The sequence below is a fragment of the Branchiostoma floridae genome, chromosome 17 (genome assembly GCF_000003815.2).
Source record: "Branchiostoma floridae strain S238N-H82 chromosome 17, Bfl_VNyyK, whole genome shotgun sequence".
NCBI classification, from domain to species: domain Eukaryota; kingdom Metazoa; phylum Chordata; class Leptocardii; order Amphioxiformes; family Branchiostomatidae; genus Branchiostoma; species Branchiostoma floridae.
Genome location: NC_049995.1, coordinates 4,273,522 through 4,296,835, shown reverse-complemented (window position 1 = coordinate 4,296,835; position 23,314 = coordinate 4,273,522). Strand labels below are relative to the sequence as shown.

General features: G+C 38.0%; 1 protein-coding gene across 1 annotated transcript in view; it reads left to right on the top strand.

Moving 5' to 3' along the window:
• Window positions 1-1,170: 1,170 nt before the first annotated feature.
• LOC118404666 (doublecortin domain-containing protein 2-like) overlaps window positions 1,171-23,314 on the top strand; it is a gene marked incomplete in the record, with an annotated part of 23,227 nt that continues 1,083 nt past the window's right edge. The window contains 12 exon segments of the mRNA XM_035803906.1: window positions 1,171-1,711; window positions 2,292-2,434; window positions 3,713-3,779; window positions 14,337-14,419; window positions 15,186-15,317; window positions 16,181-16,264; window positions 17,381-17,518; window positions 18,059-18,158; window positions 18,741-18,849; window positions 19,711-19,823; window positions 20,445-20,570; window positions 23,081-23,253. Of these exon segments, the coding sequence (XP_035659799.1) occupies window positions 1,571-1,711; window positions 2,292-2,434; window positions 3,713-3,779; window positions 14,337-14,419; window positions 15,186-15,317; window positions 16,181-16,264; window positions 17,381-17,518; window positions 18,059-18,158; window positions 18,741-18,849; window positions 19,711-19,823; window positions 20,445-20,570; window positions 23,081-23,253 (1,409 nt within the window).

Genomic DNA, 23,314 nt, shown 5'->3' with positions numbered 1-23,314 from the left:
TTTTATTGCAGGGTATTTTCGTATGTGTGGCGTTGACTGGCCCAGTGCTAGGCTAGAATAGAAGACTCGAAATCGGCAGTTCAAGTACGGCTCCTTACTGGCTACGCTTTGTATCATTGAGAAAGGCACTTAAACACGACCAGGTGTAAAAATGGTTACGGTACTACCTGACTTCGTTTGAGAGGTAGAATACGGTGGAAGGAAAGGGATGGGCTCCGCCTTCCAATAGTATACTGTGCCCTAGACACAGTGGGATACACACATTGCCTCTTAGCTCTATTTTTTCCGTACGTTTATTTTGTAGGTTTCAACAGATAAGATACTATGTACAAAAATAGCTGACACCACGTATCTGCTTGAAGATTCTATGGCGTGATTTTTGCTGGGTCAACGACCACCGGTGACTTGGGCACTAGTATCTATTCTAGATAACGTTGTCTTTTTCTAAGATCATTTCTCGAAACATTCACTTAGAAAGAAGACATTGATCAGAATAACATTCATTCAGAAGAAAGATAAAAGATTGTCAGAACTTAGATGGGCTCATTCTTATTGCGTTAGAAATAATATTTTTCATCAATCAACGCTTTAATATTAATACTAACGTTAGTTAGAATTTACTCTATATAACGTTACAGATTTATACATTGATAAAAAAACACTGATAGTTAACGTCGGTCGTAATACAATTACAATACTTATGAAAAACAGTTTCAACTTTCAAAGATGAATTTCAAAGTACCGTGTGTTGCCGTTTAATGATACAAACTGTATTTCATTTCAAAATTTCCATCCACCATTCCATTTATATCCGGAAAGCCCCGTAATTAAAGACAAAGTGTTCGGAATAGATAAGTATTCTGTGTTGGTTGCTTTGTTATTGTTGCCATACATCGTACCACGTACAACCATTGAGCAATAAATCTAACTCATTGTTAATCCTCATCTTGAATAGCCTTACAGTTATTGCTACGTAAAAGTGCATGACAAACTCTAACGTTACACACACAACCCACTCAAGACTACAATATAAGGGGAACGCATTGGCAAGACTTCAAGTAGAAAGCGTCAACACTGCCAAAAAATGTGATCCCGCCTTTTAAAAACGACCAATGACCGTGACCGTGCACTGACTAATCGTGACGTAATCCAATCCGTCCTAGTCGAATTTTTTATTGTTACGCAATTTTTATAAACACACGCGGATCCTAGTCAAACCCAGTTCAAATCGCCTCTTCCAAAATCGCCAAGCAACGCTGATATTTCCAGCCACACACGCCAAAATCAAACAAGCTCGTGCAAACAGTCCGATAAAATCCGATCCACGCGTTCCGGGGAAGTTTATCCGTGGCTAACACAACCGTTTTTCACGGACAATCACACGTCAAAACCTTGTGGTCACCCCGTCGCCATGGCGACGCTGTGTAAACAAACGCCGGAGAAATAAACAGTGGGGGAGATTTCCCGGCATGCCGTGCGCGCAGTGCCAGGTTCTGATCCGAAGACGTCAAGACATGGAGTGAGAATCTCCTCCGATTTTCTTCATTTTTCGACCAGAAGGAACCTTAAGATGGCGACCATGAAGCACCTAGAGGTCCAGCCGACGGCTAAGAACGTCACAGTGTACAGGAACGGCGACTTGTACTTCCCAGGCCGCAAGTTTGTCGTCAACGAAAAGCAAGTCCGGAACTTCGACTCTTTCCTCAATCAGGTAGATTTTACCTTTTCCTGAAATCTCAAGGGATGAGTTCATGGAAAAGATAGCGTTTGTTTTCTTTTTGTCGTCTTGTAGATGTTTTCTGTAAATATTTTCGTGAACAAACGACAGCCAAAGACAGTTCTAGAACAGTTGTAGTTGTCAAAAGCCGTGATTTTTTCTCTTCTTCAAGATAAAAAAGATGTTTATGAAGAGCAAATTCATTATCTTCAGAGTAAAAATCTTCGTAGTTTTCACATAATGTGCTTGCTTTTCGTGTCATTCTGTGTTTTAAAGTCTACAAAATAGTCCAGATTTTTGTTGTATCGAATATGTAGACTAAAAGGCAGTGATTTTGTGTATTCTACTATTGTGATCATGACATACTTTTTGTTCTAGAACTATATTAAACATTGTGTCACTGAATCATTGTAACAAACCTTAACATGTGTTACATAAGTAAATTGTCACATTTATTAAAAGCAAAAGTTTTGTGTTTATGAAGAAATAAAGATGTGTGGAAAATTTTCTTAAGTTTCAATTCATCAGAGCAATGTGAATTCACCAGAGCACTGTGAACTCTTGCGTACAATAGGTCACAAACGGTCTGGGAGCACGATTTGGCGCGGTGCGGAATATCTGGACGCCCACGCATGGACACCGCGTACGGGAACTGGAGGCCATCGATAATGGCAAAACATACGTGGCCGGAGGGTTCGAGAGGTTCCGCAAAATGGAGTAGGTTTTTCTGATTGGTGGACTTAACGTTTCACTTTAATTTCTGCGCATTTTTCCATTCATAAACATGGTAACAGAGTGTTGTGTCGTTTGCCTACTTAACCACAAAGACTACATAAAATTCCATCGCTAAGTGCTAAAAACTAACTTTATACACAGCACAGCTTTCTTACGTGTCTTAATGACATGTTTCCAGCTTCTTTTACTGAAGTCAGGTCCCAAGAATGCAGCTAAGATGAAACAACAGTCAAGGTTTTGTCTTGTATGTCTGGGATGATGCCCAAGTGATAGCATACCTAATCTTCAGCTTCTAAACATATCTCTGAGTGGTTCGTCCCATTGAGATAGTGATTTGTTCCCATGGAGCTTGTGTACCTATGTCCGAGGTCTGACCCACGGAATCCGCAACCATTGTCTGCGGTAATCTTAATTTGAGTAAAGTATTTATCTAACAGGGTATCATGTGTGCAAATTGTCTCTTAGGTGGGAAAAATGTGTTTGTAACAAATGTGTAGAGGGAGAAGTTTGAGAAAGGGAATTTTAAAGCTATGCCGCTGTTTTTAAAGGTAAACATTATCGTTGAAATCTTCCTTGTTCAACTACCCATATAATCATTGTATGAATCGTCAAAAACACCTTGTATTTTACTGCTGGCAACAGCGCCAAAAAATATGTTTGGAAAAGATTTAGTGACTGTGAAGTGTAGTTAAGATACGGATTAGAGTTGTCAGTTGTTGACCAAGAAATTGATGGATTTGACAGAGATAAATGCGATAGAGTTGTGTTGACATTTTCAAGGTAACTCTGGTCTATGGGAATATTTAAGTAGCCATATATCAAACTGAAGGTTGGCTACTCTATGATTATGAAGAAAAACACCTGTGCATGTATTTAGAATTCTAAGCCAACACTTATTTTGTTTATTTTTTAAGCAAATTTTCCTTTGTACACGTAACGTCTTATTGACTCTTAATGCATGTAGCCTTTGTATGGCTAGTGTTAGAAAAATGAAATTTAAATGATAACAAGATACACAAAGCTAAATAAATTTTTATATGCTTCATGTAGATTTTTTTAAAGATTTATTTTAAGTTTGTATCAAGTTTTAAAGCAGATAGACACACTTTTCAGTTTCTTTCTGTCAGTGTTTAAATATTTGTTCTTTAGTTTGTGTATTTAACAGTGTTATCAGTAGCGTTTATCAACAACTTCCAACCTTGCTAAGCTTGGGGGTTATTTTATTTGACTACGTCTTCATTGGTTCTTCATTTCTTTCAGCTACGACCACATTGCGTCCAAACTGCAGGAACAGCGGTCACCGCGTACGAAGAAGACGTTTTCACAGGTACGTGGGGATGTAAGTATGACGGGCCGGAAAAAAACGGTATTTTTTTATCCATTGGGTGGCGTGTTTTGCGGTGGTGAAGGTAAAAAAAATACAAAATTTTCCGCTAACAGTAAATTTGTATCTCTATGTTACTAATCAGATACAAGGTTTAAGGCAGTATTTGTGGTGAATATCATTACATCAAGTTTTTGCGTGTTTTAACACATTAACAACAATATCCATGGGTAACGCCGGCATGTAAACATAAACGACACAGCTTGTTACCTAGCAACAACACACCTACCTGATGAAATCTACGAGCCTGTCAGAGTAACTTAATTTTCAGAACACAATAGGCAAGGTAACTTCGTTAATTGAAAATGTCCTCCAAGTCTTTGTGTGGCATCAACACAAATATCCCTACATGTAATTAGATTTGGTTGCTATATTAATTGATATATGATAAGAATAAAGGGTAGCTTGTAACTGAAATTCTTTAAGCCCCCAACAAAAATGTAGCAATATGTTGTGTTTCTACTGTTGTTTTGTTGATTATGCAAAAGCATTTGCTTATAGCTTATTTAGCTGATAGTGTTGCTAAGTATCAATGTATCTATGGAAAGCGTCTTTTGTTCGGGTCAAGTTAATTTTGATGTTGAGGTCGCCAAGATTTCCTATCTGATATCATTGTTATGTCTTGTTATCTTCATAAATGACAAGATAATGACGTCTACTGTTTAAGCAACGCGAAGGTGATTGTTTTCGATAAGGGCGGGTCAGCGATTGTCGATTCCCCTCAAGCGAGCGCCGCTCACAGCCAGCGGTTGCGTCGTAAACGTACAGAACTGTAACTAGGTTGAATGAAAAGACGCCGCGCTTTCCTAACAAGTGTTGACGGATTACTAGAGTTCGTGCATAATTAATGAGGAATATTTAGGGCACAATGGCAGGATAAGATGTGAGTTGTCAGAAGCGATATTCCCCGGGGACGTTCCAACATGCGGACGGCGATACAGTTACCGTTAACTGTACAATCACAAAGGTTTCTGTGACGTGTTTAAATGTTTGAAAAGAAGGAAAAGTGGCAATAGGATTTGTAGCTTACAGTGGCTTTGTGTTCTTACACATCTTTTCAAAGTTGTAGAAAGGCCTGACTGTATAATTCAGGAGCAAATGTTGGAAATGACGACTATAGCTTTCTACAGATACAGTCAAAACTGCCCAAAAAGACCACTCTAGAGACCAGTAAAAACATGTTCTATGTGTACAGGCAGAATTTTTAATGCTTGTGTCAATGGGGAAAATTATCTAAGGCACCACCATGCAAAAAGCCAGACACATACATGTAGGCAAGATGGTCCTTATGAGGTGGTCACTTCTACAGATTTGACATATAACTACCATGTTCTTGGATAAATGGATAGAACTCTTTCCTAATCTCAAAAATCAAACTTGCACTCGCTACCTTTACCAATAAAAGCTATACAAACATCTAATGATGCGTTAACGTGAAATTGTTGCATGCAATAGAGAGACTGCCGAAGCTACAAATTTTTCCAAAATTACATTTGAAACAGGAAGTGTCTAAAAACGTGACGTATCATATTTCCGTGAACGGTTATAAACTTTTCCCACCTCTGCTTTTTGAGATGACAAATTAGTACACGTGTGTATCTAATATGAGAAATGACAACCAAAGAGCATTGCCCTCTGCTTGCACAAATGAGGCCTTTTGAAGCTTGTTCGTTGTCTGATCTTTGCCGACAGGATATGTCAAAAGGCGTGAAATAAGTGGGCGTTGATCTGCGTTCATCCGGCGGTGTCTCTCGCGGTGTCTGTGCGGGTTGTCTTTGTCGTACGGCGGACTGAGCATCGTCTTGATTGGGTCTTTTCATAGCCTGATCCATCTGTCAATCATTCTGTGTCCAGAAACTGAGAATTGTTTTTTCTAGAATCTTCTTTGTTATTACTAATTGGTATAATATGCTGTCCAAGCAGAGGTTAGGATGTGGATTGTTTTTGACGTCTTTGTAGTCATTTTTTGTTGGGTTTTCTAATATTGATTCTATCAGGTTTCTTTTTGTTGCAAGCCGAAGGCAGTCTTGTAGTCCAATTTTTGTTGACCAATGGATTATCTAAAGCTTTAGGTTCAAACACCAATGTTGTACCCTTGGGAAAGGCATTTTACACCTATTTTCTCACTCAAGTCAGCTAAAACTGAATACGTAGCTTCAGTATGAGGGATGTCCTATCGGATGAGATGTAAGACAGAAGGTCCTGTGTTTGAGGAGAGCCAGACACAATCCACTTTTACACTCTGAAGGTAGCTGAGCAATTGTTAATTTAGTAGAAAGGGGGTTTAATATGACGGTGCAGTGAATTTGAGCCAAAATTAGGTTAAGATCTGATGCATATTTTGTTCCGGACTGGATAAACTTAGCCAACAAACTTTGAGTCCGAATCAATAGATATCAAAGCTACCAATTCTACTGCATATGAAGCAATCTTTCTGTTCATCAAGATTTGGTTGTCAGGGTGGAATTTTTCTGTCACTCTCTGACAGATCAAAAGTCTTGCGTCTTTCAGACGACCTCATTAAATGCTCTCCAGTAAATCCACCTGCCAAGGTGCATTACAGGTAAAAAGGATGTCTTGTAGACGGTTGTCATGTACGGTTTTTGGTAAGCTTCTCTGTGGTCTTTTTTTGGGGGGTTTCAGCAGGATTTGCGCCTGCAGAGCTAATCTGTAGCTTAATCTTAGGGATTAAACCATGGGTCAGTGATCTACATGTACATTCTGCATTCATTCAAACTTCCTGTGATTTTATGGAGTGTTTCTGTTCTTTGTTTTTCACTGCGCCTTTCCCTAACTGTTGACACTACCGTTGATAGAATTTGAGTTAGATTTTGTGTTTTGCATTCCTAGATTATAGTAAATCCTTATGTTATGGAGACTGAAATGCTCTGGATTTTTCTACCCTCTATGTAGTTTCCAAGACGCAATTACTTATATGTAACATGCATATGCATATCGAAACTGCATTTGCTTTCTATGCGGCGCACGTAAAGATCCTTAAATCATAATGTTTTGCTGCAAAAGCTTTCAAATTGATAATCATGTTTTTAGGAAGTACCGGTAGTACTTGACTAAGTTGGTCACTACATTTTAGGTAACATTAGTTCACCTTTATCCTCGGGGTAACTTATACTGTTGCTTTTAAAAAAAATGGTACCTAGGAATACCAAGTCAACGGACGGTGGTTTAAAACTGTGATAGTTTGAAAATATTACAATTTTTGGGAAATTCAAACCGCCATCCATTGACTTAAGATTTCTAGATACCTTGTGTTTTTCTTCAAAACATTGGATATAGGTTACCACTCGGATATAGGTGAACTACATTGTAACGTTAACACATTAAAAGGCAGGTTCCGGAAAATTGGCGTCTGATCTTTCAAAGGCTGTCACCGGTGGTTGCAGCTGGTATTGTGTAAACAACAACAAAATGCGTGCGGATGTTCCAGTGTATGAACAACTAGGTGAAGCATTGTGCAAATGTATTTCAAACGTTCTCAAAACCCTAACTCACTGTACTTAATTAACGTCACTTTTAAGAAGAAAAAATTGTGGCAAAGCGCAGGTGGAAAGTGACTCGCGTTACGGGTGGATGGAAATTTATTGTTGTGACGTGATTGGTCAATAATTAGGAGCGAAAGGGTTCTTTGAGGGGTCGGTATTGGTTTCTGATTGGTTGCTAGGAACGTTTGGAAAACATGCCAGAGTTTTGACCTACTTTCGGGAACAGTTACAGTAATAGTTTGATGGTACCTATGGCTACATTTTACTTGTCTTTTGGACGACTTTTTGTAAAGTTTAGTGTCAAGCATAAAGAGTAAGTAATAAGTAGAAAAAGTGAGGCATAGTGAAGTGAAGTATGAGAATAAATACATGTATGATTTCAATGATAACTTTTTGAGTCAGACTGATGCTAATGAAAAAAAAGAATAAAGAATAGAAGTTTAAGCATCAAGAAGAGTCCATAGTAACCACCTGTCCATATAGACCAGATTTTATCGTCCCCCAGAGTGGTCTTTTTGGACAGTAGCAGTTTTGACTGTATGCTCACTCCCTAAAACAGCGTGTACCAAGGTACCATTACTACCAAGCAAACGTGTGTTGCTTTTTTAAATCATATCTGAGAAACAAAAAATTAATTTGATGTGGCATAGAACACCTGTTCCAAGCTGTATATCACAAAGTAAGCTTTCTTAAATCCTAAGTTGTAATAAGCTGTACCAAGTGGAAATTACTTTTTTTGCTGCAATCTTATTGCGTTAGGTTGAGTGCCCCCATTCCGTGTAATGCTCTTACTCAAGGCTTTTAGCCACTAAGTTTGGATAATACCGGAAATCATGTAATATTAGGGGCTCTTTCATGAAGAGGAACCAATAGCTCTATACCGGAAATCACCCAAATATTGGAAGTTCTTTTAGAAAGTGGTGTAACAGCTGAGGGTAGATTAGTAGAGATAAACTTACTCCCTGCTGTGTTAATTCACCCAATTTGTAAGGCTTTGTTTAGATGGGGGAGGGGGCAAGATGGTAATCTGAAAATAAGCTATAATGGGAAGGGATGGTGGAATTTGTTATATATATATAGATTACTCTATGAGATGATTACATTGTTGAGAGGGGGTATTTTGAAAGTGCCATGGTAACAACCAACACAACTAACTAAAGTCAAGCCAGATTTAAATGTAAGGTCAAACTGATTTGATTGTAATGGATGGTGTCTTCTGGGCACCCAAAAACTCATGCGAGCGTGCGAAAAAAAAGTTGGGCCAAAAAAGTTGCTTTCAATATGAAATCTAAGTGGTTGGGATGGTTGAATTTCATGAACACACAGAACATACAATAAATTCTTAACTATCATAAATTCTTAATCTTCTTTAGTTGGGATGACTGAAGTTTGGGCTTTGGACTTGAACTTCTCTCTGTGAAGTTTTTTTCAGCTTGGTTGTGCTGATACAAAAAAACTCTAATAGGAAAACGGCATTCTATGACATTACTATCTCCAAGGACTCTTTTCCGTGACATAATGTTGAATTACTGGGAAAACATAATAAGTGTTTCTAATATAATGATACAAAATGTAGTTTAGAAAAAAGAAAATTCCAAATTTCCAAGTGTGGTTCAACTTAGCTGCCAAGGTCAAAGCTAATGTATTCAAGATGAAGAATAAAAGCTCCCGTTGTGTCCCGTGTTTTGTCCAGTCCCCGACTAAAGAATTTACAACATGCAGTCCAGCCCCCCTCCCGCATAGCAGGTGGCTATTGTACTGTTATGAAGTGGTGAACTTAGCGATACACAAACATGCCGTGTTTAGACAGAAAAAAGTACAACATCTTTACACCACCCATAAACATATCCTCGTCTTTCAACAACCCTCCTGCTACACCGCGTAAACCAGTTTTTAGTACCTTTTAACTCTCATCCTGCTGAGTTAACTTTGATAATACAACTGTAGGGTATTCTCGGGTGAATAGGGGTTAAAGTTAATCTTCAAAGACTTTGATAAGAAAACAATTCGGCAGCCGTATTTACTCGAAGATTTACTCGAACAATTCGCCACCAGGACTCGTCAAATATACACCTGTCTTTGCCGTGTTTTAGGTTCGCGACCTCGTGACCGCGCCTTATTTACTCTGCACCCCATAGAAGAAAGGAGCGTGACAAAACAATGGGGTGAGTTTACCCCCGAGTCTTTGTCCAGCGAGCGCTCGTGTTTGGCTTTACACGGGCAACCAACCCCGGGCGCAATAACGTTCGAATACGTCAACCACAAGTGGATGATTGCCGTCCGCTTTTAGAAAAGCGACGGACATGTTTTTCTAACAATATAGTTCACCTGTTCAACCTGGATACATATTTGTTGTCTGGTTCAGAGACGAAGGAGGGAAAGAGTGGATAATAGACGAAACAAAGCATACAGTTGTCAAGACAACTTCGTACACAAGCAACAATGTGGATATAAACATTGCATGATGTCACTTACAGTAATTTTCCACTTGCTGATTATGTTAAAAAATTCTTTTGTAAACTTCAAGACCTCATCTTTTGACCATCTTAAGTGTTCAGTCTAAATTTGTTTGTCCTTCCTTGCTAAAACAGACAAAGAACGATCAATTTTGTATCCTTGAAAGTTCAGTGGCATGCAAGTTTTTCTTATCATAGTCTATTGTGTTTAATCTTTCCAGCCAAAGATCAGCATTTAGTATATACATGTACACGCAAACTGTGAGAAAGATTTATTGATTTATATACTGTACCCAGTGTAAAAGTCAATGTTGAGGGGGGTTTAAAAGATTACAAGGTGTTATTGTTAGATTTAGGTATGTAGATGATAAATATTGACCAATCAATAAAAAGTATTGCTATCTGTCATAAAATATTAAATTTTACATTGTCCATGTATTGTTCATAATGCATTATACAGTACATGCTGTATCATTGGAAACCCATTTTGAATGTAGGTTAGGTACAGTAGTTCGTTGTTATGCATTTTTTTAGCATGGATAAGCATTGGTTCAAGAAAAAGTACCCATGTTTGTTCAGAAATATTTGTTTTCATGATTTTTTAAAGAATATGGGAAACTTTGTTTGTTTTTCATAACTTGTCAATTGCCTAACGTAACACACCAATAGTGGTGCAGTGCTGTCAGTTTGAAATTAACTGCCATCGTTGCGTGATGGTTCCTTCTGTGGCGACACTGTTTTAGTATCACCCGAGTTACCACCACACCTTTCCGTGACACGCCTCTGAAGTGTTCACATCTTTAACACAACGTGCTCGACATTAATGCCTCCACGCCTCGGCTTGTTGCTAGGTTACTACACAAAGCGTCCACATTACGGATGATACCCGAAACTCATAACGCTATTTGGCATTTCACTTGAAAAGAGATTACAAGATGGTAAGTGAGTTTAATCTAATTTGTGCACAACGTTAGCTTTGTTTTGTTATCAATTTACAAAATTTATACTTTAAGAATACATTTCTCATTCAGTCATTGCTGGTAAATTTGGTGATTTTAGATCGGTTAGATGTCAGTTAGTCCTTGGCTAATTAGTAAGGTCCATAATTTGAAAAGGAAGCTTTCAGTTAGAATGTGTGTGCAATTACAACATAGTGATGTTATTTTGCAATTGACTCAATCAATGCAGATACGTCGATGAAGGTTAGACATCCAGGTAATAAGATATGCCAAAAAGCACTGAGTTACTCAAGCAACTGGATATGATTTTGGAAACGGTCAGACGTTTCAACTGGAATCCACCAGTTTTCGTCAGTGACACTCAATCAATGCAGATGTTCAGGATGTGAGCATGTTGTTGAATATCTCAGTGTCTCAGTCTGAAAGTGTTTCTTTTACATACACAACATTCAGACTTTAAAGGGGCATTCCACTGCACACGGGAGTGTTATTTTCCGATAGATATCAATTTTAGGAAGTGATAACTGCATACTACTTCACATTATACGATAAAGTACCCAGATGCTCCACATGCCTCAAAAGCATTCAATGTTCTACTAAACTCCCCAAGTACCCTCTAGTCTAAATGAGTTAATCCTATGGCTGAATACAACTTTTAGGTTAAAGGTTACAAAACTAATTTTAGGTTCGCTAAGAAATCTCGTCTTGTTCTTGTATTCTTTGCTATCTTATGAGCAATTTGCCTTCTCGGTGTGCTTAGCGTACCTCATTTATTCCGAAAATACGCTAAACAAAGTGTCTATGCGTTTAGGGAATGCATGGGTAGGGTCTGCATGGGTTTAGTGAGTGTCATTATTGTTTTATAAAACACACATCACGTAATTCATCTCAAGGTGAATTCCACAAAATTCGGCTGATTATGTATTCATTGACACATTATCAATTGGAAAACAAGACTCCCTTCTGGAGTGGAATGCCCCTTTAAGTACCTTTCCTAAGGGCCTGTATTCTAGCCAGCCTGAATTTTTTTTTCTATCCCTTGCGCTGGATTTTGAATGGAAATCCTGTCAAAGGCACGATGATCCTAGGGGGAAAAGTTTGAAATCTAGACCCTCTGAAACGTTAAGACAAACTAATTCTTTAGCTTTAAGTTCAAACTTCAATCAAAAAGAAGATCTAAAGGTTACCTTTAAGATAATCAAAGAAAGACAAATTTCCTTACTGATGCAAGCCTTATGCCGTCAAGTACAGCAAATGTCAGCTTGATACAAACGACCATTTTGCGTGAGTGTTTTACGATATTCAAATCTGCGATTACTGCGGACATAAAAGCATACGCTATCCAGATGTTTTCAACCATTCAAGTTAGTCACTTTTCCTGCTATATGACCATTTGATGGCAAGCATATGCTCTGAAAGGTCATGTTCTGTGCTCTGCATTGACCTTGAGTTAATGCTTTAATATGTCAGTGTCAAGTGCATGGTCCCAATGGACATTCAGTTAGCTCCAAATGGGAGACGAAGCAAGTGATTTTTATGGAACTTTAACAACATACAGTTTTGATTAGAATTCAATAGAATATTCAATATTTTAGATAATCTTTAAAGTGATATAATATTGTAATTAATGTTTAGTTACGAATCATAGTTGTTTTAGAGGGGCATTTGAATTTGATGTACAAATGCTGATCTCTGTCTGTACCTTAGATACTTTCAATCACAAGGGGAACATAATATATGTCGACTTGTATCCACTATCTTTCGTGTCACTGTCACAATCTGAAATGTCTGACCGTTTCCAAAATCATATTGGATGCTTAATTTGGAAATTATACTGCTTTTGATAATTTATGTGTTTAATACTTTAGTGGTCTATGTTAAGCAATGGGCCATTTAAATGTGCAGGGCAAACTGAGACAAAGCCACCGTCACATGTGCACGGCATCCAATGTTTTTCCCCAAAACGTTCCCACTGATGTTGTTGGGATACTGATTACACTGTTGTCTTCCATCTCTACTGGGCTTTTGTCTGAGGGGCATATCGAGTGTCTGGTATCTTCTTTATGTCAGGATGTTATCCCCAAACATCCCGGCGCAACAAAGGACCGGCTCTCGGCTAAATTCCGCCACTAGACAACGCTACGCTATGCTACGGTGTACGTAATGTTAGACCCACAGTCGCTGAATAGAGGTCCGCATTACGTACACCAATCGACCTGAAACAGGATTACACAATCCGCCGCTATTTATGTTTGTTTGTTCGCCTCTTGTTTGGCGCTCAATGAACTCAATATAGCGTGAAGATGTTCGGACGTGTATCGTGTAGCAGTTGCGGTACAACTTTGCCCGTCGCGGAAATTGTCACTTAGGGGAGGGAATGAAATCCTCTTGTTTAGACTAGAGTGTAACTTAGGTGTACTCCCAGAGGGGCGTGTCTGTTGCTAGGATACAGCTGGTCCTCAATAGTGATAATGATTAGGTGATTATATGCCCAGTTACTAATATTGTAGTAATAAGGGCTAGGAAAAAACAATGTTGTGTTTCCTATCACGTCCTTGCAGAAATTAGCATCAGTAAGAAAGGGACCAGCGTGCAAAATACCCACTTGCACATTGCAACCACTTTTTGCTTGGTCAGAACTCGATTTGTTGTCAATTTACTTGGAAGAGATAAATGGACTGAGGCAGATCCGTTTCATATCAGCCAAACATGTCTATTATGTACAAAGTATGTATGTACAGTGTATGTATTGTACTTTCCCCCCAGAAATTAGTGAATTGTAGGTGGTGCAACTTGAAATTCAGTTGTGCAACCTATTTTTCCCCAGTTTGCACACTGTGCAACCTGGCTCAGAAAAGTATTTTGTACACTGGGGACTCTCTTTTTTCTTTAGATTTCACCCAAAGCTTGAATGAGCAACAAATGTGAATGTCAAACAGATGTAAAACTGAAATGCAACATCGTTTTCTAGTCATACAGATATTTTGCACAACTACAGTTTTCTATTTCCAAAGAAATAAGGAGAATATGTTGAAAAAATAATTCTACAACATTTTCATCACTTGGATAAAAAAAACAATGTCCCACCGGTTGAAAGACTACCCATTTCCAGTACTCCCAGAGGGGCGTGTCTGTTGTTGCTAGGATACAGCTGGTCCTCATTAGTGATGGTAATTAGGTGATTACATGCCCAGTTACTAATCACCACCTCCTTCTGTGTAAGAACCACTCCAACTGAGAAGATGGTCCTTAGGGGAATGGCATAGATCATGATATTTGCTCTATGACGACTAATGCTTCTCATCTATATAATATCACATTGCCGTGGTGCACAAGCTATTAATTTTAACGCTTAACTGTTGTGACAACTATCATGATGACTTGGATTGAGTATCCTTGGCAGTTCTATACTAACAGACTTTACTAAACCCAAACATCGACAGTAGTCATGGCACACTGTCTGTTTGGTACGTGTACTTAGGTTGAAATCATTTCATCCCAAGAAAGACGTTGCGAATCGTCGTGCCGTATATTTGTGCCGCCATGAGTAGTAACACTTCGTCTCCCGATTCTCGTTCACAGATCAAGCCAGTCCAGCACAGCCGGTTGCAGAGATCGGCGCAGTATCTCAAAGCATCGCAGGCCACTGGCCCGGTCACTATACAGTAAGTGTGTGTGTTTGTGATTCAGTCAAACCTGTAAAAATGACCACTTACACATTTAGGACCACCTGGTCATTGTGAATGTGACTGTTTTTGCTTGTCCCCTTGGTAATTTTCCCATTGACACAATTGCTAGCACTAAGAATTCTATGGTAAATGGTTAGCGCCTGTCCACATAGACCAAATTCTATTGAACCCCTGAGTATTGTACTCACAGGTTTGACTGTCAACTATGTGTATCTTCTGACATCATTTCTTGTGTTACAGTAGTTGCTGTAAAAGCTCTTTCAGATTTTCAACAATCCTGATTTTTCATATCTTCATCAGCAAATTTTTTCATCTGAACAAAAAGTTGTAAACAAATTTCAAAAGGAAAGTTTTATAAGTAAAATTGATTAAAGAAATAAGTGATTCAGTGCTGGGAGATGAAATTTTTGGCTTTGAGATTTTCATCAGTGATAGTTTAGCATTATAAGCGCCTTCTAGCATTTTATTATTGAACTGCAGCCGTAAATCCTTAAGCATACTAACAAAGAAGGTTACAGAAACCAAAGTACTATATTTTTTTTTAGTCCAAGCAGTTCTTGCCGTATTCTTTTCTCAAATTATCATGGAAGCTCATCTGTGTTGGTAGTAATCGTAGTATAAAACTAAACTTTCTTCCAACACAAAAGTACACACGGATCAAATTTTCAATGGCCACTGTCACCTTCTTCAGGATCAATACTGATATTGTGATGCTTATTTGTTTTACCTCTCCCTCCCACAGCATATACAGGAATGGTGAGCCTGCGCGGCGCCCGATGAAGCTCCTCCTCACCAAGTACATGATGCGAACCCTGGAGAACGTGCTGGAATACGTGGCACAGAAGGTGGAGCTGTCAACCGGCGCAGTCAGAAGGTGGGTTACACTGCCGCCATCTTGGATTTGTAGATATTTGATTACATTTACTTTGGTTTCCCAAAAAGCAGTTACTCAAGCAACTGGATATGATTTTGGAAACGGTCAGACATTTCAGACAATATCCGTTGTCTTTCGTCGTCATGCCCTATCGGGCTAAATATGGGCAAATTACAGATACAAAGGTCGTAATAAAGGACACATGGTGACATTGAGAGGACTTCTAGTATATACTCATTTAAAACATGGGTTCTAAAACTACTCTTACTACATAGGTTCGACTTCTTCTCGTCTCTTAGGCCACACCAATTTAATTTCTTGGTTCACGGATTCGCTCGCTCCTATTTTTTGGAAAAAAAAATAAAAATAAGAATTACCATTCAGGAAATTTTCACCATTAATGAAACCATTCACTAACTTTCTGGTGTAGCAAATTGGCCTTTATATTATAAGCTCCTTAAAGTGTGGGTACAGGTGCTGTTACTGTACAGTAATAGTGTTTTTGTACTTTTTTCAAGCTGAAAACTTTTTATTCTTTATGTTTTGGATTAGCCATTACCTTTACCCCAACCATTTTACAATTTTTATTTTTATTTCGCCCTCTCGCTCCATAAAATCCGTGAACCAAGAAATTAAATTGGTGTGGCCTTAGTGATGTGGAAAATATAGCTTGAGATTAGAATCCTACAAAATTTTTAATCACAAAATGATTGAATTATTAGTTGTGCAAAAATGCTCAAATATTTTTTAAAGCCTTTAGTGACCAAAACTGAATCTAAGTTTGATTATATAAAAGACAGTACAGAATGCAAGGTGTTACCGCGCCGCTCTAAGACCTTGCACGTTTCTGTTTCTGTCCGTAGTCCGTACGCGGCCCCAGCCTACCAGATTCCCTCGATAGGAAAGATAGTTAGTGCTCCGTCTAAATGCAGACGTCAGTCAGTCAGGTAACCAAATCAGAGATAGGGAAAAACGGCTGGTCTATGTTAGTTTTTGATCATTGGAAAATTCAAAATTGTGATTTGCAGACGATTGAAAGCTTTTCTTTATCTAGAAAGCTTCTCACAAGTGCTTACCTGATAGCTAGTTGCAGGAAATAAGAAATAAAAATTTCGTATCATATTTAGTGCTGAAGGTGAGAAGCTGGTGGTAAGTCATACCATGATGTCAAGGACATTTTAATGTTCAGTCTGCTATGGTAGCTGTTTTGACAACATTTGAGATGGTTACCAGGATAATAATAGAATTATCAGCAATAAGATTATGATATATATATTATCCACAACGACATACTAGGTCTTGCAAATGTTTTCAGCAAGGTATAAATGTAAAGTTAGGATTAAAACTCAAACATTGCCCATAAGATCTTATTTAGGGTTTTAACATTATGCACGCATTGATTTAAAAGGGCATAAAATGCAGTGATGCCATTTTGTAAAGTCTACTCTCAAGTTTCAAATCATTTCACTTTGCCTTTTTTTTCTGTTCCACAATTTTTAGGTGAAGTTATTTGATAGCTGCCATGATTATAGAAATGTTTTGATCGTCATTTAATGATGTTCTACCACTCAGCAAAATACAAAAGTTGTCATTTTAATTAATCGCTTCATTTTGATGTGTGAAAATCTTGTCAGCTATTTGCCATTGACATGTTTATTCAAAAGATAGGAAAAGTAAAGAAGAAAATACAGTATACACAAAAGCCTTGCAATCAAAACAATATCGTTAGCTTTCCTAAATATACGAACACATTGGGATAGATCCAGAATACACATAATGGGGGAAAGTCGACCTAAAGATAACATGTTTTGATGAGTAAATGTATATTCTGGTATATTCTGGTGTATTTCTGTACTTAGCAAGACCTGAATTGTTAATTAATTGCCTTTAATCATTATGTAAACTGTTTCACTTCCATATACAGTGCTAAGACTGATGAGTAAATGTGCATTCTGGCATATTCTGATGTATTCCTGTATTTAGCAAGACCTGATTTGTTATGCCATCAGTAATCATTATGTAAACTGTTTTTCACTTAATTGGATTGTTTTTGTTTACTGCAGGTTGTTTACTATGGACTTTGGGATGGTTGAGGACCTGACCCAGATACAGAACGGACAGTACTACGTGGCCGTCGGTATGCAGCGCTTGCAGAAACTCCCGTACGGGGACACCTCACTGAACAGTAGCTTGGGCACCACGTGAGTTCAAATTTCATATATTCTAGGTTTTATTAAATGATAAGTTGGTTGAAAGTGGTTTGTACGTATGTAGTAAAACTAGTATGAACTGTAAGGGAAGTCTTTCCTGTACATAGTTTTAGACAAATTGCCAGTGCAAAGCAATTGTGATGAATATTGTGCATGCATTGATTGATGGGTGTGTGCGTGAGATGATATAGATAGAATGCCTTTTGAATACCTTTACCGGTGCAATGGCCAAGTGGGTTGCGTGTTTGCCTTACATGTACATTCGGTTGGTTCTGAGTTCGATCCCCGGTCAAGTCACACCACCAAAGACTTCAAAAATGGTACATGCTGCTTTCTCTGCGCAATCTCAGCATTCTGTAAAGAGTATGGAAGTTGAACACACATCACTACTAGTGGACTAGCCCCCTGCTGTAGTGATTGCACAAAATTGTGTGGCCCAGGGCTACTGAATCAGAGATGTGTGCTGCCCTATGCACCATCAGGTGCTGGAAGGACTTTGATTTTGACTTTTGACCTTTTTCTTTTTTACAGCGCGGCCGTGAGAAGGAGGAAGCTGAGACCTCTGCAGCCAGGAAAAGTCAGTGAAAATTCTAGCTACGTCAACAGACTTTTAAGATATGGACCTCCCTCGGTAGTGTTGCACACCTCATCACTACGTGTTGGTTTGGTGTGATGAACTAACTCACTGCATGCCCTGTCCTACCCTTATTTTAAAGTGGAACAGTCCCACAATGGTTACAAAAGATGGAAATAATGGATGATTCCATAGAAAAGTGGGGATGGCGTTGTTGATAAATTTGCCCACTCACAACCTATTGTCTATCATTATAGTAAAATGGCAAAAGGCAACTTTTAGAGAACTGATATATTTTCTGAATAATTTTTATTGCCAATAGTTTTTCCTTTAGAAAGATGTTTGTACCATGATTATTAATATCCCCCTTCCCCATAGAATTGTGATTTTTTTTCTGTCACAAAGACTGCTTGTTCTAACAATGCAACATACATTTTAAGTAGAAAATACTTGATAATACATGTAAGTAGCAAATAATGTATTTCTGTTTTAAAAATGTATTTAGTCCTGTTACAGAAGTATTCCTTTGATAGCAGTCTCTTTTATCCACAATTATGTGCTCTTCCCTACATTTTATGTTGACATTGTTGTTAGTTTGCATTTGTGCATTGCTAAGTTTTGTTGTTTGTGTGCCTACAGTATGCCAAGCCCAAGGAGACTAAGAAAGAGGAGAATTCAGTGTTTCATCACAAGCCGGCCAAGGTGAAACGATCCCCCAAGAGTAACACCACCAGCATCCTCAACAGTGGTAAGTAAACAATTACCATAGAAAACAACAACAACAACTAAAAAACACAGCATAACAAGAATTTTTTTTTTTTATTTCATCGCACAAAAATTTAATGTCTTAATGAAAGAAACACAATGGTTTTTATTTGAACTGAATCGGATATACCGTTAGTGAGTTATGGCCATTCAAAGCCAAAATGCGCGCTTCATTCAAATTTTTTTATACTACATGCAAATTTTGCCTTCAATTTGATACAGTCTCTAACCTAACTGAGCAGTTTTTCTTTCAAAAGTTTCATTATGATGTTTTATTTGCAGCGACCTCTTCACCGCAAATTGAAAAAACGACACCGCCGATTTGTCTTCCTGGTATGACAAGATTGTACTTCAGAGTTTTTGACCACAAATTTAAAACACCATGAAAAACTTTTCCTCCTGCCACTTAGTATAACCACTACAAAAGTAGATGAATTTACAGTATCATGAATTGTGTACATAAAAGTTAAAACTTTCTTGTGCACATGAGAGCAGTAAATTTCCTTGCTGGTGTTCACACTATTCTGCAGGATGTAAAGCTAGTTCACCTTTATTTGCAGGGTAACATATATCCGTTGTTTTTAAAAACAGGGTATCTAGCGATGTTAAGTCGACGGACAAATTGCATCATTTGAAAATGTACTAAAGATATTGCAGTTTGAACCACCATCCGTCGACTTCATACTCTGCTCTTAAAAACAATGGATATAGGATCCCACACAGATAAAGGTGAACTAGTGTTAAGTTTAGATACACTTGTCAATGAATGTTACACATTGGAAACTATAGTTTGAGTAGAAAACTTTGGTCCACTCAGTAACAAAGTTGTATTTTCGTACCGTAGAACACAGTGGATCCGGAGGTCCGTTCCACGCGAGCGGTCAGCGCGAAGAGACAAAAGACGCGGGCATCGTCGGGGAAAACGAGGACACGAAAGTGGAACTACCCATTGACCAGGTTTGTGTCTTACGCAGTTGTTTTCTCTTTAAAATTTCTTGACACTGTTTATAAGATGAAAGTGTGAGCTCTCAGTTTGCTGCTTTTGAATTTCAACTTGTTCAGTTTGTTTTCCCAATCTTTGAATGTGTGTAAATATAGTTCATGCGTGGTATTTCAGTACCATGAAAAGGGAAACTATTATTGTTGATGGTATTTCCATATCATGAAAGGGGAAAAACATGGCGTTTCAGTACCTGAAACGGCAAAAAAAATCACTGTTGATGGCATTTCAGCACCATGAAAAGGGAAAGATCATTGTTGATGGCATTTAAGTGCCACGAAAAAGGGAAAAACACTGTTGGTGGCATTTCAGTACCATGTAAAGGGAAGAAACATTTCTGATGGCATTTCAGTACCATGGAAAGGGAAAATTATTCTTAATGGCATTTCAGTACCATGAAAGGTAAAACTGTTAACTTTGCTAATGGCATTTCAGTACCACAAAAAACGGAAAAATCTTTATTTACATGAAAAGGAAAAATTTATTTGCAGTAACCACTATGGTGCCTGCAAATGATTGATTGATTAATAAATTGATTGATTGATTGATTGATTGAATGATTGATTGATTGATTGCAGGTCGAGGCTGATGAGGTGGAGGAGGAGGAAATCAACACAGGTCAGGATGTAGAGGTCAAGCTGTCGGAGAGCGGCAGACAAACGTACAGCAAGGACGAGGGTCAGCGGTCATCTCCTCATGACAAGGTGGGCAGAAATGATTGAGATATGCATTCGTAGGACATACATTCGTTCATTCATTCGTTCATTCATTCATTACCTCATCATTCATTCACTCGACCATTCATTTATAAGTTCACATATCAAGTCACGTGTATTTCACATGTATTCATTCAAGTCATTGATTCACTCATTCGTTCATTGATTCACTCCATCCATCCATTTGTGGATTCATTCATAACTTCATCTATCTGCATTTATTCATTACATTCATTCATAAATTCATATATCCATTCATTCATTCATTCACTCATCCACCCATTCATTTTGCTAAGAGCAAATGATTCATTTGGACTATTCCATTTAAATATTTGGGAGGGTATTTGTAAAGTTTCTTTTCCTGCATCAACTTCTCATCTTGGCTACCTTGTAGAAAAAAAAATTCTAAATATTTCTCCCTCCCTGAAATTTCGAGTGGTATAGCCCAATGCAGAGATCAAATTTTCAAATCAAAGATTTTGGAAATAAACTTTTTTTTTTTGGTCAATATTTTCAAGATTATCTAGTTCATGTAGTTTGTAGTAAATGATTTTGTCTTCCATCTTTCTTCATGAACTAATGACTTTCATTCATAATCACCCTTACTCATCTAACATGCATGAAACTATTGCTGTTTCCATAATTATTCTCCTTTCTCCATGATTTGTTACGAAGTTTGTGGAAGGCTTACTAGATTTTCCGTGAATTTCTGATGGAATTCCCCCCGTCTTTCCCACCAGGGGCAGCCTTCTGAAGGCAGTAACTAGGCAACCACGGAATGAAAACGAAGTCAGGATCAGTCCTCGGGACAATCCCAGATCAGAGCAGGAAAAAGCCATTCTAGACATTGCCAGTGTAGCAAGGGGGAGGGGGGCAAACCCATGAAATAGTCATCACGTGACAAGAACATCATTTCTTTTTCCTGTGATATTTTGTTGTTGAATCGGTCCCCTTAGCAGCACATTCAGATATTCCGTTTACTTCCATCCTGCCCAAACACTTGTCAGGAAAAGTTATGAAACGAAATATTTGTCCTCAATTTGATATTACCAATCTTTTGAAAGATAATTCATACACACAATCCACAGAATTACAGTCCTATATTAGGGCCTTGAACATAATTTTTATTGTTGTTTACAACATCTGTTTGATCAAACAAGAACAAACTCACAAAATAATGTTTGCTGATTACATTTTGCGGGATGTTTCTGTCACGTGATGCGACTATCACACCATCATGAAGAACTACTATACAGTATCATGTAGTGTACAAAACAGGCTTAGAACTAGTACATACCAACTATAAATTCTTTGAGATTCAGGTGGTGCTTTTTTCGGTTTGCCACTCTTTAGCGGGATTGAAATTCAAAGCTGGAAAGAGTTGTACATACTTAGAATTGCTGGTCAAAACCCTCTATTTATTTGTATATAGTAGGAGTTATGTGTATATAGAGGTTTGCCAAATGACCTGTTGTTTGAGTGGCCATCCAGAGTGATAGAATCCTGCAATATTACCAAAGAGTTCCCAAAGTTGGCCATATGTTTTTTTCACATTTTGATTATTATTATAATCCCATTTTGTTTGACGTGCATTTTTTCATACTCACATGTCAATTACAATGGAAAATTTACTGTGTCATCTTTTAGATGCATTATTTTGAAAGAATGAAATCATTTAAAATATATTTTGTATATAATTCACAATCTCACACATGCACCAATTTCAAATACACTCACATTTACACATTATCATTGAATGTGGCGGTTTAAAAATGCACGTTGGATTTTGTATAAGTGCACATAATAAGTTAGCATTTGAAGTCACTGTTTTTGTGCCAAAGGAACACTTGAGATTAAATCACAGCTATCTTACTTTGTTGTGCACATGCACATTTTAGAATAAAACAGTTGGTAACACACCATTGCACTTGTGTATGTTTTATCACTTGTTCATGAAGGTGTTTTTTTGAGTCAGTTAAATCAAAAGTCAAAAGTGGTATTTTTCTGTAGAACTGTGTAGTGTATTGGTGTCAGCTTCTTAACAAATAAAACAACACATCAGGGTATTACTGTTTAAACAGTAATAAGCCTAAAGAGTTGAATTAAAACGATTGAGGGGTATCAGGACCATAGGAAATTATGTCATTATGACAGAAAATGCTAAATTCAAATGTTCATGACAACATTTCATAGGAGAATTTAACTTTATAAACATGGCTGACCCTTTGGTTGTCTACAATGCCTTGGTTGTCCCCAGTCTTGGTTGCCCTCTTTGCTACCCTTCAAGCCTCTCATTTCTCCTTTTACTAGTATTTGTTTACTTCTTTCACCCACTTTAAGTATTCCTTCACTCCAAAACATGAATTCAAACTTTCATTTCCTTTTGGCTTTTAACACTGTATTCAACTCTTCTTGTGACTTTCTTCTTTAAATATTCTTTAAAATTTTGAAGGAAAAATTGAAGTATAACCAAAAGATTGGCATGTCGTGTTTTACAGCCAGAGGAAATTGTGGAGGAGTCACCAAGTGGGGAGAGAAATGACAGTCGACGTTCCAAACCCAGCTCCCCACCCCACAGTAAACCTAACACCCCACCCAGGGGAAAATCCTCTTCCGCACCCCCCGACAACTATAACTCCCCACCCTCTAACAATCGTACCTCTCCCTCCCCCTTTAAACGTAACACCCCACCCCCAAGTGGACCGTAACACCCCCCCCCCAAAGTGACCGAA